This window comes from Micrasema longulum, unplaced genomic scaffold (genome assembly GCF_059751315.1).
Source record: "Micrasema longulum isolate JH-2025_06_02 unplaced genomic scaffold, ASM5975131v1 h1tg000402l, whole genome shotgun sequence".
Lineage (NCBI taxonomy): Eukaryota > Metazoa > Arthropoda > Insecta > Trichoptera > Brachycentridae > Micrasema > Micrasema longulum.
Genome location: NW_028277602.1, coordinates 1,026,071 through 1,041,817, shown reverse-complemented (window position 1 = coordinate 1,041,817; position 15,747 = coordinate 1,026,071). Strand labels below are relative to the sequence as shown.

The 15,747-nt window shown below is 34.6% G+C and overlaps 2 protein-coding genes across 8 annotated transcripts in view; one reads left to right on the top strand and one right to left on the bottom strand.

The window, feature by feature from the left end:
* LOC148281894 (tubulin polyglutamylase ttll6-like) overlaps window positions 1-6,547 on the top strand; it is a 26,242-nt gene extending 19,695 nt beyond the window's left edge. For 5 of the 6 annotated variants that reach the window (XM_088225948.1, XM_088225947.1, XM_088225945.1 and 2 more), the window contains 5 exons: window positions 685-888; window positions 2,699-2,753; window positions 3,342-3,489; window positions 5,582-5,613; window positions 6,434-6,547. In XM_088225948.1, the coding sequence (XP_088082074.1) occupies window positions 685-888; window positions 2,699-2,753; window positions 3,342-3,489; window positions 5,582-5,613; window positions 6,434-6,447 (453 nt within the window). In that variant the 3' untranslated portion in view covers window positions 6,448-6,547. The remainder of the gene's footprint in view (window positions 1-684; window positions 889-2,698; window positions 2,754-3,341; window positions 3,490-5,581; window positions 5,614-6,433) is intronic. The other variant, XM_088225946.1, reaches the window with a different exon arrangement.
* On the bottom strand, window positions 5,759-15,747 carry pygo (pygopus family PHD finger). Of its 2 annotated transcripts, none has more exons than XM_088225950.1 (3): window positions 15,364-15,747; window positions 8,999-11,036; window positions 5,759-8,817 (listed from the first exon to the last, which is right to left on the bottom strand). In XM_088225950.1, exons 2-3 carry the CDS (start codon window positions 10,972-10,974, stop codon window positions 8,697-8,699), a joined length of 2,097 nt encoding a protein of 698 aa, XP_088082076.1. In that variant the 5' UTR covers window positions 10,975-11,036; window positions 15,364-15,747; the 3' UTR covers window positions 5,759-8,696. The 2 variants fall into 2 exon arrangements, with proteins under 2 accessions (XP_088082076.1, XP_088082077.1); XM_088225951.1 differs by having other exon boundaries at window positions 15,485-15,747.

Below are 15,747 nucleotides of genomic sequence, written 5' to 3'. Positions count from 1 at the left end.
TTTTAATGTTTTGAACTGTTCTTATATGCTAATATTTATCCCTATGAATTGTATAAATGACAATGTCTGTAAATAACCCCTTTAGAGGATATGTGGAGCCAGACAATTTTGATGAATAGGTATTTGAACATTGTTTTTCTGTCACTCTCTCACAAATGCCTCCTGAAAAAGACAACTGCACGTCGGACTGATTATGTCCACCTAAAATTGATGTTTCATTGTCCAGTTTCCGCACCCAAAACTGATCTGATTTTGTTATTTTTTCAAAAAAGAGTATCAGAATGAAATTTTCTGTGTTGGTACCTTTTCTGTTTTTCAAAATGATTTATCTGTATACCGTATGTCCAAAGACGGCAGATAAAACTGTGCGCTTTTATGGGTTTTTTGATGATCTTAGCTCCCATAAAAAACAATTTATCAAAAAAGCAAAAAGATTGATAAATAAAATGATGACAAATAAACTGTTGATAAATATCTAGTGTGTAAAAGAATCACTGCTCTTGTGCCATAATCTAGGGAGAGAAAACAGGAATACGTTTTCACGTTTCGTCTCAATAAATAAAATAAAAAATCTTAAGTATGATAATTAATCATAATAAAATATATCAGTCACAACTCAACACGTGACTTTAGTCCTGTAGAGTGTCTTCTTAATCTAAAATATAAATATTTTCAAATGTCTAGATTTATCAAGCGATGAAGCAAGCGGGTACACTCAGGCCACACGATAGAGTAAAATATGGATTATATGACAGGATGTCGGAGCACAAAAGCAACAATGAGATAGTGATGGCCGATGGTGCAGATATACAGAATAACTCAAATTTGTCCAGTGTACTAAACCTAAAAAAATCCTCTAATGTGTTTACCAGCTCACAGACAAATATGGTAATCACAACTGAAATTAAAGCACCTTTCTTTATAAGTATTTCTTTTTTTAAAGTTGTGTATTATTCCAACTTAAATACATAGTAACAATTTCTCTTATAAAAAAAAATTAAGAAACTCATTATTGTCATTCCATAATCCACACTCCATGATGCATAGGGCTCTTGGATCGCGGCGTATGAGAGATCATTTCGTACCTTGGGTGTAAAACTATAGTATACTGCAGTTTAAAGATATGGGAGATTTGAGATTTTTATTTTATCTTTTCGTTTATGTGTTAGTTGTTTTAATTTAAACTAACTTCCCTTTTATACTTTCAAGCTTGTGACAAATATGGTGGTTTTGCATTTAAACCTCAAAAATTAGAAATTTGCACTTTGGCTTTAAACTTACGTCGTGATTTGTAATATATATAAAGGAAAAATTATAAGTCTCAGTCAAGGGACTTTGCAATATTGTGGTAAAAGCCACTTGTTAAATAAATATTTCTCATCAGCCTTGTCGAAAATTGGACCCAGGACTTTAAGCGAGGCGAACACGTTTACCATTAGACCTCAAGGCAGACTAATCCCCACTCGATTTCCTTTTCATGATTTTACTTAAAAGTATCCATTGAGTCAAAAACACTCGTCTAGGGTTCTGGTTCTTTTTCAGCCACAGAACTGTATTTTCAATTGCACTCGGACACGGGGAACTAAGAGCAAAGTCCAAGTTATTACAAATAAATAATCCAAGATGAAACAGAGAGCATATCGCTTACCGGCAAAAAAATTGTCATAACACATAATAATTACGTTTTGACATAGTTATTTTATTCAATAGCAAATGTTCCATTTGGTCAGCTGTAAAAGTTTCATTATTGTGTTGCGCTTAGCTGCAGAAATATAGCACTAAGTTCTTCTCTTTTTCACTGAGCTGTTTTTTTTTTTAATATTCGGTTTTGTTATTATTTCCTATTTTGTATTAGTAAAATATAGTTTGAACACCTCATAAAAAGTGTATCATTTCTTAAACTACTCACAATGTCTCCAAAAAAGAGTTAAAACATACCTACTTCTAATTTATTGTTTCTTGAAAGTTACTTTAAAAAAATTGTATTAAGCCATATGATATATAAATAAACAAGCCATTTGTAAATAAAATTTCAATGATGAAACTAGTTCAGTTTTTACACTATCAACACGGTAAATATTAAAAAATCATAAAAACCCAATTTTCTTGAAACAAAGGTTTTTGTTTTAAAATTTGTTGCAACAGAGAGAGAAAACATTTTTGAGAAGGGAATATGGGAGTTTAGGCATTTACAGGGCTTATGACCTGTCAACAGATGGATGAGTTGAGGAAATGTGGATGTTTAAACATAGGCAGAATGGTGAATGTTACACTGTGTATAAAGTGGCCACTTAAACCAGCCAATTACAGGTCATAAGCCCTGTAAATGCCTAGACTCACATATTCCCTTCTCAAAAATGTTTTCCCTCTCTGTTGCAACAAATTTAAATATGAACTCCTTAGGGAGAAAATCCAGCCAGTCTGCAAGCATTTGGACATACTCAAAACATTGTTGAAAGGTTTTTGTGTTATGACACTTTTGCCAGCTAGCAATATGTTTTTTTATATCTTATACATTATAAAATACAAATTTAAAAGAGTTCTACACACTGTTCTAAGGACTGAACAATGTTTTTTTTTGTCGTTGTTAACATTATTCGTATGCTGTTTTTATATTTATTTTACGTTAAATGCTTTGGCCACTCGATTTATATATTGATGTATATATAAGTAGTATATTTATTTATTTTATTTTTAGCTGCCTCCAACATTTTCTCTTCGTGATTTTGAAACAAAAAGTACTTTAAATGAAGGTATGTATGCTATGAATTACTTATTTTAATTAACCATTATTGTGGAAACGGTACATGTCATTTTCAACTAAAACAATTTTTCTCCAAGTTCATCTGCTTTTATTATGTAATAAATGTGTTTGTGAAAACGTGTTTGAACAAAATTAGTTATTATTTATGAACTTAGGTTATTTTGTTGATTCTCCTCTATGAAAATGTAGTACGCCACACACCATTATTTTTCGAGTATTTGACGAATAAATGGTACCTAGAATATTGGGAGGTAATATAAAAATAGATTATTTATAATAGAAACGAAATGAGATTATGTCAAATATAAACCTATTGTAAATGATAAAAAAATATATACGACATAATGATTGGTTGCATTGTGTAAATTAAATCATGCTAATTGGATTTATATTGTAATGCTTAAAGCGGCGGATCTGTCCTATTGCTTTTCATCCTCTCCTGTTTTATTTATTGTTGCTGTTATTTTAATGTTTTTTTTAAAACATAAATAAGTGTTTTAGTAAGATTTTATTGAAATAATGAACTTTTTATCTCGCATAGTAGTATATATTGATCTTGCATAAAATAATTTTTCAGAATTACATTGTTCTGAACTTCCATTGCATGTAAAAAAGCCAAATTTACCTAGTATTTTTTATGATGTTCCAAGTAGAGGGATTAAAAAAAGTAGAATCAAACATGTAATGTCTGATACAAGACAGCTATTAAATCCTATTGTTAATGTGTAAGTATAAATTATTGAGTATGTTTACTAGTAATGAATTGTTCACATTCACACATTCCTAGTCTAAAGTTAATTTTGAAACAACAGATAAAAACTATATCAAGTTGTAAAGCTATAGTAAGAGGGTAGTACTGTTATGGGGGAGTAATTTAAAAGTTTTTTTTTTAGGAAAAAATGTGTTCTAGTCAATATAATGCCCATCATCCGAAAAATCAACAGATGATAATGGATTACACATACATATGTACTGACAGTAAATAAAACTTAGTATTTTGTTGTAATTAAGTGATTCCAAGTATATTTGCATGTACAAGTTTTAAAATATATCGATATTCAACAAAACTTAGTGGATTATACATAATTATTTTTAATCTATGGTTTGAATCGTAAAAGTTAAATTGATAAATAAGTTAGTGACCAAATAATCCGGTCCTGTAAACATGCTCTCTGGTGCATAGTGATTTATTTTAAAACTTTAAATGTATTTTAAAAAACACCGCACACAATCTTCAGAAGTAGGTTTGCGCAGATTTTTAGTTGTATTTTAAGTAGTTTTCCAAATTGTTGTACGCACATCTACTAAATAAAATAAAATATAATAATCTTGCAAAAATTACGTTCTCTCTTTTTAGCAAAAGTATGAAGAAATACGTAAGAAATTGAAGAACATGATGATTTTTCTTTTACTTGCTTCATCTTGAAATAGTATATTTTGTGCGATTGGTAAAAAGCAGCCTTAAAAAAATAGCATTTGTTACATACTTTTTTCTGCTATTTAAAAAAATCAGTCTTTTACTGTGTTTTATTTTTTTTACTTGATTAATTAGATAAATTGTCTGTGTCATCATCATAATTTCCCTATTTGCACCTAATGGTGCATAGGGCACTGCATTGGTCTACCAACCGCAGCATATCTCGATTATTTTTGCGTTACATAAAGTTAAGATGATCAGTCTTACACTTTAGGTCCCAGTCCAGGGACTAAAAAAATATTTTAGTGTAAAAAAAATATTTCATGTCAACCATGTCGGCAATCAAACCTGAGATCTCTTGCATGGTAGGCAAACGCACTGACTGTTAGACCAAGAGGCTGACATTGTCTTTATGGTACACATTATTCTTTGACAAATTTTTTTTTACATTGCATAATTTACTACAAAGTCAAAAACAGTCAGATATATTATTACATAATACTGTACATCAGTGGCGGCTGAAAAAGTTTAAAATGGGGGGGTCATTTTTTTTACTAAATAGGTACATGCGTATTTCATAATAATTTTCGCACAATTTTTTTTTGTAAAAATACATGAATATATCTATGTCTATTTCGATTTTTTCAACATGATACACAAATTTACAAAATACCTATCATAGCGAGTGCACTTTACCTTGGCTCATAGAGTTTCTTAAAGAGGTCTTTATTCGCTTTAGCGTCGAATAACATATGTGCAAGAAACAATATATTATAATAATATTAATTCACAAAACACATTTCAATCTTGTAAAAATGGGACAAAAAATTATAAACTTATTTTAATCCTTTCCATTAAGAATTCCTCCTTTTTAAGCATAGGTATGTAAAATACATAGGAATTCATTTATCATCGTATCCCTTCCAGTCTAGACCAATGCCAATGTTATATTATGATTATCAATCTTATTCTTATCTTCCTTGTTTCATATAGTTATCTTTACCGGGACAATGTACGCACGGGACATTTCAGCTCTTTCTTTTTGTGAGAAAATCTAAAGATACGACGCTAGCTTTGGGACAGTTACAGAAATGACCCGCGCATTCGAATATTTGACGGCTTAATAGTTTTCTAGATGACATCTATAAAAACATGAATATCAATAGGTCATTATATATTTGAACGAATGATTTTTTTGAAAATATTATAAAACCCAATTGCATTATATTATATACTTTTTTATAATGTATTTTAAGTAAATTATTTAAATTGGTTGCAAATTTTGGGGGGTCATTGACCCCAATGGACATAAGGGAAAGTCGCCACTGCTGTACATATTACAAGAAAGCCTGTGGATTTGTCTTCTGATTTATACTGATGAATATTTTTTATTATTTCAGCATTGACCCAAGAAGAGCCAAATTCGATGCAGGTTAGTAAAGATATATTGAGATGTGAATAGTGATACCTACTTCAAGATGGGTCATAATATGAATTGTAAGGGATCATAATATATTTACGAGGATTTAAGGAGAAAGGAGGGGAGAATGGGGAAGTACAGAGTAAAAAGATGGACATTAATGTATAACAATTTTATTAATTATTGCTGATATTTAGTAGTAATATTCACATAATAAAAAATAAACTATGCACAGATTTGTTTACCATAATGATCAATATTTGTTAGTCAATTAAGTCGACAGTACTTATTACACAAATATTTCTAAAAATTCATTCAATAAGAATCTGGAAGTTCATTTAACATTCAAGTATGATTGATGTCGATTAAAATAAACAATCTGGCTACAAATATAAGTAGACGCTTAGATTAATAAAATAAGCTGTACAAGTCACGATAATCTTCGGAAAATAAAGTTACATTATAACAAGGAAACCTCACATAATATTTACATTCAGTAAGCAATTGCATTTTTATAAAAATATTGAACGTCGCTTACAAATATTATAACCGGTTCCGAACTGCCGGCGCGTAAGTAGTGAGTAACGAACACAGACCATGAATAGGATGCTGCCTTATATCGGAGGTCGGTTGTGGGTGCCTTCTGTACAAACTGGGATTATCTAGACTACTATTAGTTTCTGCAAACCGCTATTGGAAATTTTCAAGAGATTCATTACCCTTCCCCTGTTAAATCCCTATCGCCAACCGAGTATAAATCGACCTCTATTTTAGGGATTTATATTAAACGATAAAATATTTACATATGTAACTTATATTGCATTTGTTTCAGGTGTAGATGATTAATGCTGTCGGTGAAGGCAAAATTAATTTCAAGTATTTGTAAAAGATCAAGATCCAATGGATAATATTTTTAAAGTTCACAAAAACCACAAATTTCATTAAATTTTTATACAATTTTCATAATATTTATATTTAATCAATATTGATATTTTTTATATACCAAAATAATTCCACTTTTTACAACTAATAAATTTATGAGAATTATTTATTCTTTTTATTCAAACGCAAGATATTTCTTAAGTACTGATAAAAATCCCATGTCAATTTTCTACTTGCAAAAATAAATAAAAACACATAGCATTACGATAGAATCTCTAATTGAATTTCAATTTTTGATAATCTACTAATATTATTGGGCAATCTTGTGACTATCCTAATCCAACTGCTCCAACAAGCAGAACAACATTTAATTAGCCATTTTCGATGTCAATAATCAATTCCATTTTTCATACATAAAATATTTTAAGATAATGTTGATATTTAATATTCCGAGTGAGAGTTTAAATAGACAGTAAGTTAAAGATTGTCAATATTACACATTGCATTTTCAATTTGCTCCATTATATGGAAAATTATGCCAAAAGAACAAAGATCATTATCAGATTAAGTAAGCCAAAAAGATTGTGATTTTATGTGCAATTGTATTCCTTTTATGTTTCAGTCATTTTGTGCGATTTTTTTTAAAATACACTTAGCGTAATAAATATTACATTCAGTATTGAGAATAAAATTATGACACTGCTGGATTTAAATCTTCCGTATCGAAGAATAGTTATTAAAAAATTTAAAATATTTATATATAGTGTAAAAAAAAGTTCAATAAATTTATTTGAATGGCTTTGAGTTACATTATAATTATGTAGAAAATAAGTTATCGGAAGCAGTGAAATAAATTTGCGACTTCGGGATGATTTTAGAATTTTCTACAGTAGTTTCAGATTTAAATTGGAAAAAAATACTTATATCCCATAATATCTCAAATATAAAATGAATTAATACATAATTACTATGTACATGTGTTTCTTAGCACAGAGCATCAATTTTGGTATGCACAGAAAGATATGTATAATTAAATAAATAAATCAAAAAATCAAATTGCAAAATATATTACAAACAAGTATAAAGCAAAACATAAAATGTCACTTGGATTATGCAAAGTTATTTCAAGTCATACATTATTGTTAAATATAAACGCCATAAAAATACTTATAATGTAATTTAAGTATCCCATTTACATTAAGAGGCGGTTTGTCAAATACATTTTTGAAAAGTCAATTTTGATAGCTTTTTTGTACTAAAAATAATATAGTTTTTTACACAATAATAAATTTAGCTCGGAAGTTTCTAATCTCCTATTGACACGCACAAACCCTTAACATCTAAAGGCATATTCATAAAATTAGACAAAGGCAACAGTTTAAAGCGAAACATGACCACAGTGTATAAATGTACAATTGTAATTGGCTTCATCTAATTTTATGAATATCCACTGGGAAAGTTCCGCCAGACTCGGAAGTGCTATTCTACTTACGTGAGTATTAAGTCAAATTTATTCTCGTTTACAGATGTCGCAAGATTTGAAGCCCTTTACAAAACTATAATACTAAGTACCGACAATACAGAATAAAGCGTAACGTTACTTTCTGGGATGATTATTTACAATTTACAGGCCGAAGAAGTCCTTAAAGAGACATTTATATTTAGATTTATTTCTAAACTATACTCAATTTTGCGCAACAATTGTCACTTGCACCAAAATTAATCTTACACATACATAATTAATAAAATTCCCAAGTTAAAGCAACAATCGTGACAAACTAAAATCGAAAATGCTTTTAAACATTCGTGCGCTTAAAATGGCTACTTAAATTGTAAGTAGTATCAGTGCGACGAGACATACTCCCTCGATACCGTCCATTACAATTCTCTAAACAAATTCGAATGCACACAATACAGAATCTCAAAACAAAAAACTTTTTAAAAAGGTACACAGGAAAACAAAGAACTTATAATATTGGCAAGGATAAATGTGACAACAAAATAATTGTAAAAAATTTAACTATAAAATCGTGTCGCTACTTTCCGTCTGACAGTCGTCGTATCGCCACGAGGATACGGTTCGGTTTAAAGTCAAAAGGTTTGTTGAATGCCCGCAATATCGCCGATTATAAAGTCTTCCGAATACACTAACACATTGTTCAAATTGTCTTATGCACTAACTAACTATGTGGCACAAAGCCGCTCAATGTGCATTATGGCTTGAACTTTACTAGAGGTATGTTTTTGGAAGATAAGCACTTGTCACACACCCATTCCGCATATACTTCTGCAGTGAGGAGCTGGAAAGCCGGTTCCGTTAAGCCCGTACATCCTCTGTAAGTAAAAAAGCCTCGAATTACACATGCATATTGAAACTTTGCTCGACTGAAGATACACACATGATAGAGTTGAGGTAATGTGGATATTTAAACATAGGCAGAATGGTGAATGTTACGCAGAGCGAGCCAGTAAACAAATTTAGCGCTAAAATGTATAACAAAACAAATATACACACCTGTGAAACCAGAAATTGCAGCCAGATTCACAGAGGATGGCCTGGTCATTATCGTGGACCTCCTTGTGACACACTCCGCACGGGTAGATGGGGGGGGCGTTCGGATTCTGGGGGTTGAACACCATCGGCTGGTCGGGAGGGTACACTTTCCCCGCACTGACGGGCATCGGTTTAGGGCCAAACATTCCCATGGGCCCGATCTGTCCCATTTGGTGGTTCATTCCCATCCCCATGCCCTGCATGTTGGGGCCACCCATGGCTGCCATGTTGCTCATGTTGGCTAGTGGACCACATCCGCCCATGGAGTTGCCGCTGTTGCCCGAGTTTGGCCCCATAGGCCCGTTAGGTCCCATGGGGCCGTTGGGTCCCATAGGCCCATTAGGACCCATCGGCCCATTAGGTCCCATGTTCATAGGACCGTTTGGGCCCATAGGACCGTTAGGGCCCATAGGACCGTTTGGGCCCATAGGACCGTTTGGGCCCATAGGACCGTTTGGTCCCATAGGACCATTTGGTCCCATAGGTCCATTAGGTCCCATAGGTCCATTAGGTCCCATACCTCCACTTGAACCCATTGGACCATTTGGACCCATCGGACCATTAGGACCCATTGGACCATTAGGGCCCATTTGGCCATTAGGACCTAATGAGCCATTAGGTCCCATTGGTCCGTTAGGTCCCATAGGTCCGTTTGGCCCCATAGGTCCATTCGGTCCCATCGGGCCATTTGGACCCATTGGTCCACTAGGCACCATAGGACCATTTGGACCCATAGGACCGTTAGGACCCATCGGGCCATTAGGTCCCATAGGTCCATTGGGCCCCATAGGTCCAGGCCCCATTGGCCCATTAGGACCCATTGGTCCATTAGGTCCCATAGGGCCATTATGGCCCATGGGACCATTGTGACCCATAGGACCATTTGGTCCCATAGGACCGTTTGGACCCATCGGACCATTTGGACCCATGGAACAATTTGGTCCCATAGATCCACCCATTTGTCCATTCGGTCCCATAGGTCCCATGTGCCCCCCTGGACCCATATGACTCATGGGTCCCATTGAATTTCCTCCATACGGTGGCCCTGGTCCCATAGACCCCATGGGTCCATTAGGGCCCATTGGTCCACTATTAGGGCCCATAGGACTGTTATGCCTAAGAGGACCACAATGCCCCGGTCCCATAGCTCCCGATGACATGGGACTTGATACCATAGAGTTATTTGATGAAACTAACGAACCATTCGAACAATTCGGTCCCATGGGTCCGTTCATTCTCGGGCCACTCATACTCGTGGGGACCGACCCCATGGGCCCATTCATAGAGCCACCTCCCAGTGGACTGTGGAGGGGAGGGCCCATGGGGCTGCTGCTCATGTGTCCCCCGGGCATGGATCCCATGCTGTTCATCGGACTGCCCATAGGGCCGCCTCCCATAGGGGAGCCCATGGGCATGTTCATGGGGCTGCCCAGCGGCCCGCCACTCATAGGACTGCCCATGGAGCGAGAAGGGCCCATGCTATGATTGCTGACTCCCATACCGGGCATGCCTCCCATGTGGCCCATGGGGCTCATGTTGCCCATGGGGCTAATCCCCCCTCGCTGCGGCATCTGCTGGCCCATCGGGCTCATGTGTGGTAGCGGGCTCATGTGGCGCAGCGGATGGTGAGGCATGCCGCCCATGTGGATACCCATCATGGGGCCGTTGTGCGAGACGGGAGGGGAGTCGTCAAAGGGATTGGAGGCCACGATGGTGTCTCCGTACCCGGTGAGGGGTGGCGGGAGGAGATCCTGCACAGAGGGGGGAGGCTGAGGCGGCAGTTGGCTGTTGGCCGCCGAGGTTTTTCGCCTCTTCTTGGGGTTGCTGGGCGCGGGGGCGGGGATGACGGGGGTGTCCAGCGGGGGCTTGAAGTCCGGGGGGCCGAGCCCCGCCCCGGGGAGGCGGTAGGGTGCCATGCCCGCCAGGTTGTGACTCATACTGAGCGGCGCCTCCTACCTGCTGGCCATCTTACTTTGTGCGCTCTATAGACTGCTGCTCGCTAGAAAATTAACACAACATAAATATTATTATAACAAACAATCATTAAGCTTTACTGTTTATTTATTTATAAATTTATTGCTGAGATAATTTTCTTTAAAATGTTTTATGGAATTTAAAACAGATCTTTCCTATAGATGCATCTATAAATGCATTGTTTTGCCATCAGACGGGCGACTAGAGCATTTGAGCACGAATATGGAGCGTCCTCTGGTTAGGTTAGTCTCCATCTAACATGGCTCACCCTGTTCTTAGATAGGGATTTTTTGTTTTAAATTATAAGAGTATTATTATGGTTATGGTTTTAGCTTTTACTTTGTGGAATTACATTATTAAATTGATGATAGAAAGTAACATTGTTTTTAGGACTTTGTGCGAGGTCTTAAAAAACAAATGTATTTTCTACCATAATTTCTATAATCAGGTTGATTTAGAATTGATGAAATGTAGTTTTAACAAAACACATTTGACCAATAATGCATAGGGCATTCTCATTAGTAACCGACGATGAACAAATAGTAGACTAGATAAAAAACATTCAACATTAAGATTAACAAATTACAACAAAGATAGAGAACATTTTAGAGAAGGGAATATGGAAGTCTAGGCATTTACAGGGCTTATGACCTGTCGTTGGCTGGTTTAAGTGGCAATGGAAATCCAGTATTTTGTCCACAAACTCAAAATATTGTAATTCAATATTAAATATAAAAAGTATAGTGGGTTTTGCATGGTGGTTTATTTGGTGTCCTGACAAAATAATTCCAAATATTTAAAAACATTTATTAAATATTTATTATAAAATTTGATACTCCGGTGTGAGACTAGTGTACCTTTTATGGATGTTACAATGGTGTTACGCTAAACTGTAAATTTTGATACAGGTTACCAGCGAGAGACGGATAGAAAAGAATAATAAAAGAAAATGGTCAGAGTAGTACCAAATTATTCTTAATCAATAACAAATTTATCACTTCTTAGTAGAGTTCTCTTATCAGACATATCATGATCACAGTCTTACGGGGAATTAAAAGAAAGCAATTAATACAGCAAGAACATAAAACGACACATCTGTATCTGTGTACCTGCTCCCACTCGCTAGAAAACAAGTGCTGAGTCGGAAATAATCGTAAAACATTATTGAATATCCGTTAATAAAATAGGACCAATCAAATGATTGAACTCGCTATGGAGATTATAAGGATTTTATTACTATTGGAACACTTTGAACTTTTTTTGTAAAACAAATACAGGCATAATTGATAAGATTATGAAAGGATCACCAACAGGAGGCGGCCTCCGTGGTGTAGTGGTCAAAACGCTTGACTCACACACGAAAGGTTCCGGGTTCGATTCCCGGTGAGAACACAAAAATTAAATGTGATTTTTCTCAAGCCTGGGTGTTCTGTGTTGTAATTCACCACTGTAATTGGGCCTCCTGGCCTGTTGTGGTGCAAAAAAAAATAAACATGGTTTGTTCATGTGGAACGAATGAATTAATGAAGAATGAATGGTAAAACAGATTAATATATGGCAAAAATGAATGGTAATGTAAGATGAGGACAACCAAGAAAGATGTGGCATGATCAGATAAACCAAAATCTTAAACCTGGCCATGCAAAAAGCAGATACAATTGAAGGGTATGTATGACAAGATGAAAGAATGTGGAAGAATATAAGAATATATTAGGATAGACGCTCCATCCTTTCTGTTTACCCCTACAGTGAAATTGCGTGATGGTAGTAGTAGTTTTAAGCTATGTAAGTATGTAGATGCCCATGATCAACTTCAATATTCCACACAATATGTGAATAGATGCTGTGTTTGCCGTAGGAAATTTTAGAACCAACATCTTATTTTCTCCTCTACTTGTATGTAAGAGAGTGCAGTAAATTTTCTCAAATATCTGTGAAGATGTGTTCCTACAGCGAAGGCAATAATTCCAGAAGAAGCACTTTTATTTCTTCTTTCACACCCTAGACAAACATTGAACCAATATCGTCTGTACCTGAACTATGCTGTATTAGCTTTTTTCTTCTGTATACTGCTTACTATTATTATTACGGATAATTTAAAAAGCACCGTTTTTATGAAAATCACCTCAAGGGCGTTTTACAATAAGTATCCGAACACGTCTCGCAGCTTCAGAGCACATGGATGGTTGGGATTCTAGTTCCTCGTTTCCAATTATGATAGAATTTAATAACAAATAGTAGCTAGATTGGAACTACAGAGCGTAAGGACGGTATGAATTTACATTATTTACTGATTGACTTTTGAGTGCATTTTTTTTATTGTTTACGCTATGGAGCGCAAGGATAGTTGGAATACTAGACCCTATTTACAAAATTGAAGTATGAAATAATTTTATATACATTTAGCCGACGTCTTGTAACTACAAAGCGCATGGATGAACGGATCTGTAAAATGTTTATGATAAATAAGTAAACAATAAACAACTAGTTGAATAAATAAAGCATTTTTTTATTATTATTATCATGGATAACTTATATAGAGCCATTTTCATAATATAATACCTCAAGGGCGCTTTACATAGTGATTCTATAGTAAAATTAATTTAATTGAAGCCTTTAAATTTGTAATTTAATTAAAACAATTTATTTTGTTGTCACATGCTACGGATTTATTCAAATGCTTTAGAGAACAAGCGGGTTTTAAGTTTTTTCCGAAACATCACTTCACTTTCACAGCCTCGCACCTCTGCTGGGAGAACATTCCATGCCATAGGGCCTGCGACCGCAAATGCGCGTTCACTAAATTTAGTGCGCTGTTTGCGTAGAGGTATAATAACTTTTCCTCTCGCCGTAGACGTAGCTGATCTAAGCGTGAGACGCCTGTCAGCTAGTTCATATGGAATGCATAGTTCCCTTAGATATTCCGGAGCAGAGTTGTGCAGTGACTTATACATAAGCCAACAGAGTTTGTATTCGACCCTCTGTGGAAAACGTAGCCAGTGTAGTTCCCGAAGTAGTGGAGTGATATGATGAACTTAGAAATTCCGAAAATAAGTCTCGCTGCAGCATTCAATACAGATTGTAGGCGAGTCATTTTGTTCATTGGTAGACCTGCATAGATACCATTACAATAATTGACTCTAGACACTACAAATGCATTTATTTATTGACAGGCGGCATCAACCGGCAAATTTTTGCGTATGCTTTTAACTTGTCTCAGCTGGTAGAAGAATGAACTTATCGTTATACTAATTTGAGCATCAAGAGAAAGGTCAGAATTGAGTAAAACTCCCAGTAGTTTAACGGTGGGTAAAGCGGTACTCCCTACATGGCGTAGGGCTGTATCCTGGATCAAATTCTGTCATCTGGCTGAAGCCACCCATAGTTGTTCAGTTTTTTATGGGTTTAATGTTAGTCTGTTTTCAGCCATCCAGTTTCTTATTTTCTCGATGCATCCATAAATTAAATTGACAAGCACACTTCTCTCGCCTGGTTTGCAATAAAAATAAATCTGTGTATCATCTGCATAGCATTTACGCATGTTATGACCATGTTTTTGTTACTTTTAAAGTTTTAACCAGTTGATTGACTAAATAAATATAAAACACACAAATTGATAGTTATAATATGTCTATTATTGTACTCTCAAGTTATCATAACAAATTTAATTTATTCAACGCCCAAGAGAAAATTTGTTGCGATAGCAAGTGTTATTTAAAATTCAAAATAAATGAAGACATATTTATTTATGAATTTCCTAAACTAGTTAGAAAAAACCCACTATTCGAAGGAAATTTACATTGGACAGCTTAAAATATGGCATCTGTATTGCTAACTAAAAATTAAACAAGCTAAGATTAGATAGAAACACATACTTAATAAGTTAGTAATAAATGGAATATTTTCATTAAATTATAACTACTTATAATATTAAAAATAATTATTTGATTACCCAATGAACATGTAAGTTCTTAATTTGATTCATTAAAATCTTTATAAATGTACTTCAATTCATTATTACATTACCTATATATTTTGTTGACAAAAATAAAGGCGAGTTTTTATTGGTGATACATTATTCAAGTAAACGCACATTATATTTCACTTTGAAAAAGGTTTATTTTTGTCTTTTGCAGACACAAGTACCATAATATAATCCCATAAAATAATGGTAAGATATAATGGATTAATTGCAGATTTATCATAATATCAGAAAACAGTATAAATAATAGTTTGATAAATGTGCCGAATAAAAAATAACAATAGTGCCAAAGATGGGTTTAAAGGGATGGAAAAGCTGTGTTTATAGAGATATTTGGCCGAATGACATTTTATACCACAAGTCTACTAACCTAGCATTACGACAAAGTATTTGTCAGCTTTCAGTAGAAGCATCAGGTTGAATTGTTGTGTGCATCCATTTAAAAATGTAAACATATGAGTTAAATTGTATTACTAATGAAATGCACTAACATCATAACTTCTCTAACACTTAAGAATCTTGTTACTTTTTGTCCTTTTCGGGTGTCCATGAACCGAACGCATTTCGTCAACTTATATCCAAGAAATTCAAAAAATGTATTGGATACAATTCGCTGACCACTCACATCCGTAAAAACTTTGCAATACACTTTAATATTTGAGGTTTGTTTTGTGTTAATCCGTAACAATTAAAAACAATTTTTATTTACGAATTATCTCCCGAAAGCCAAACAACACACGCCACATTCATGATG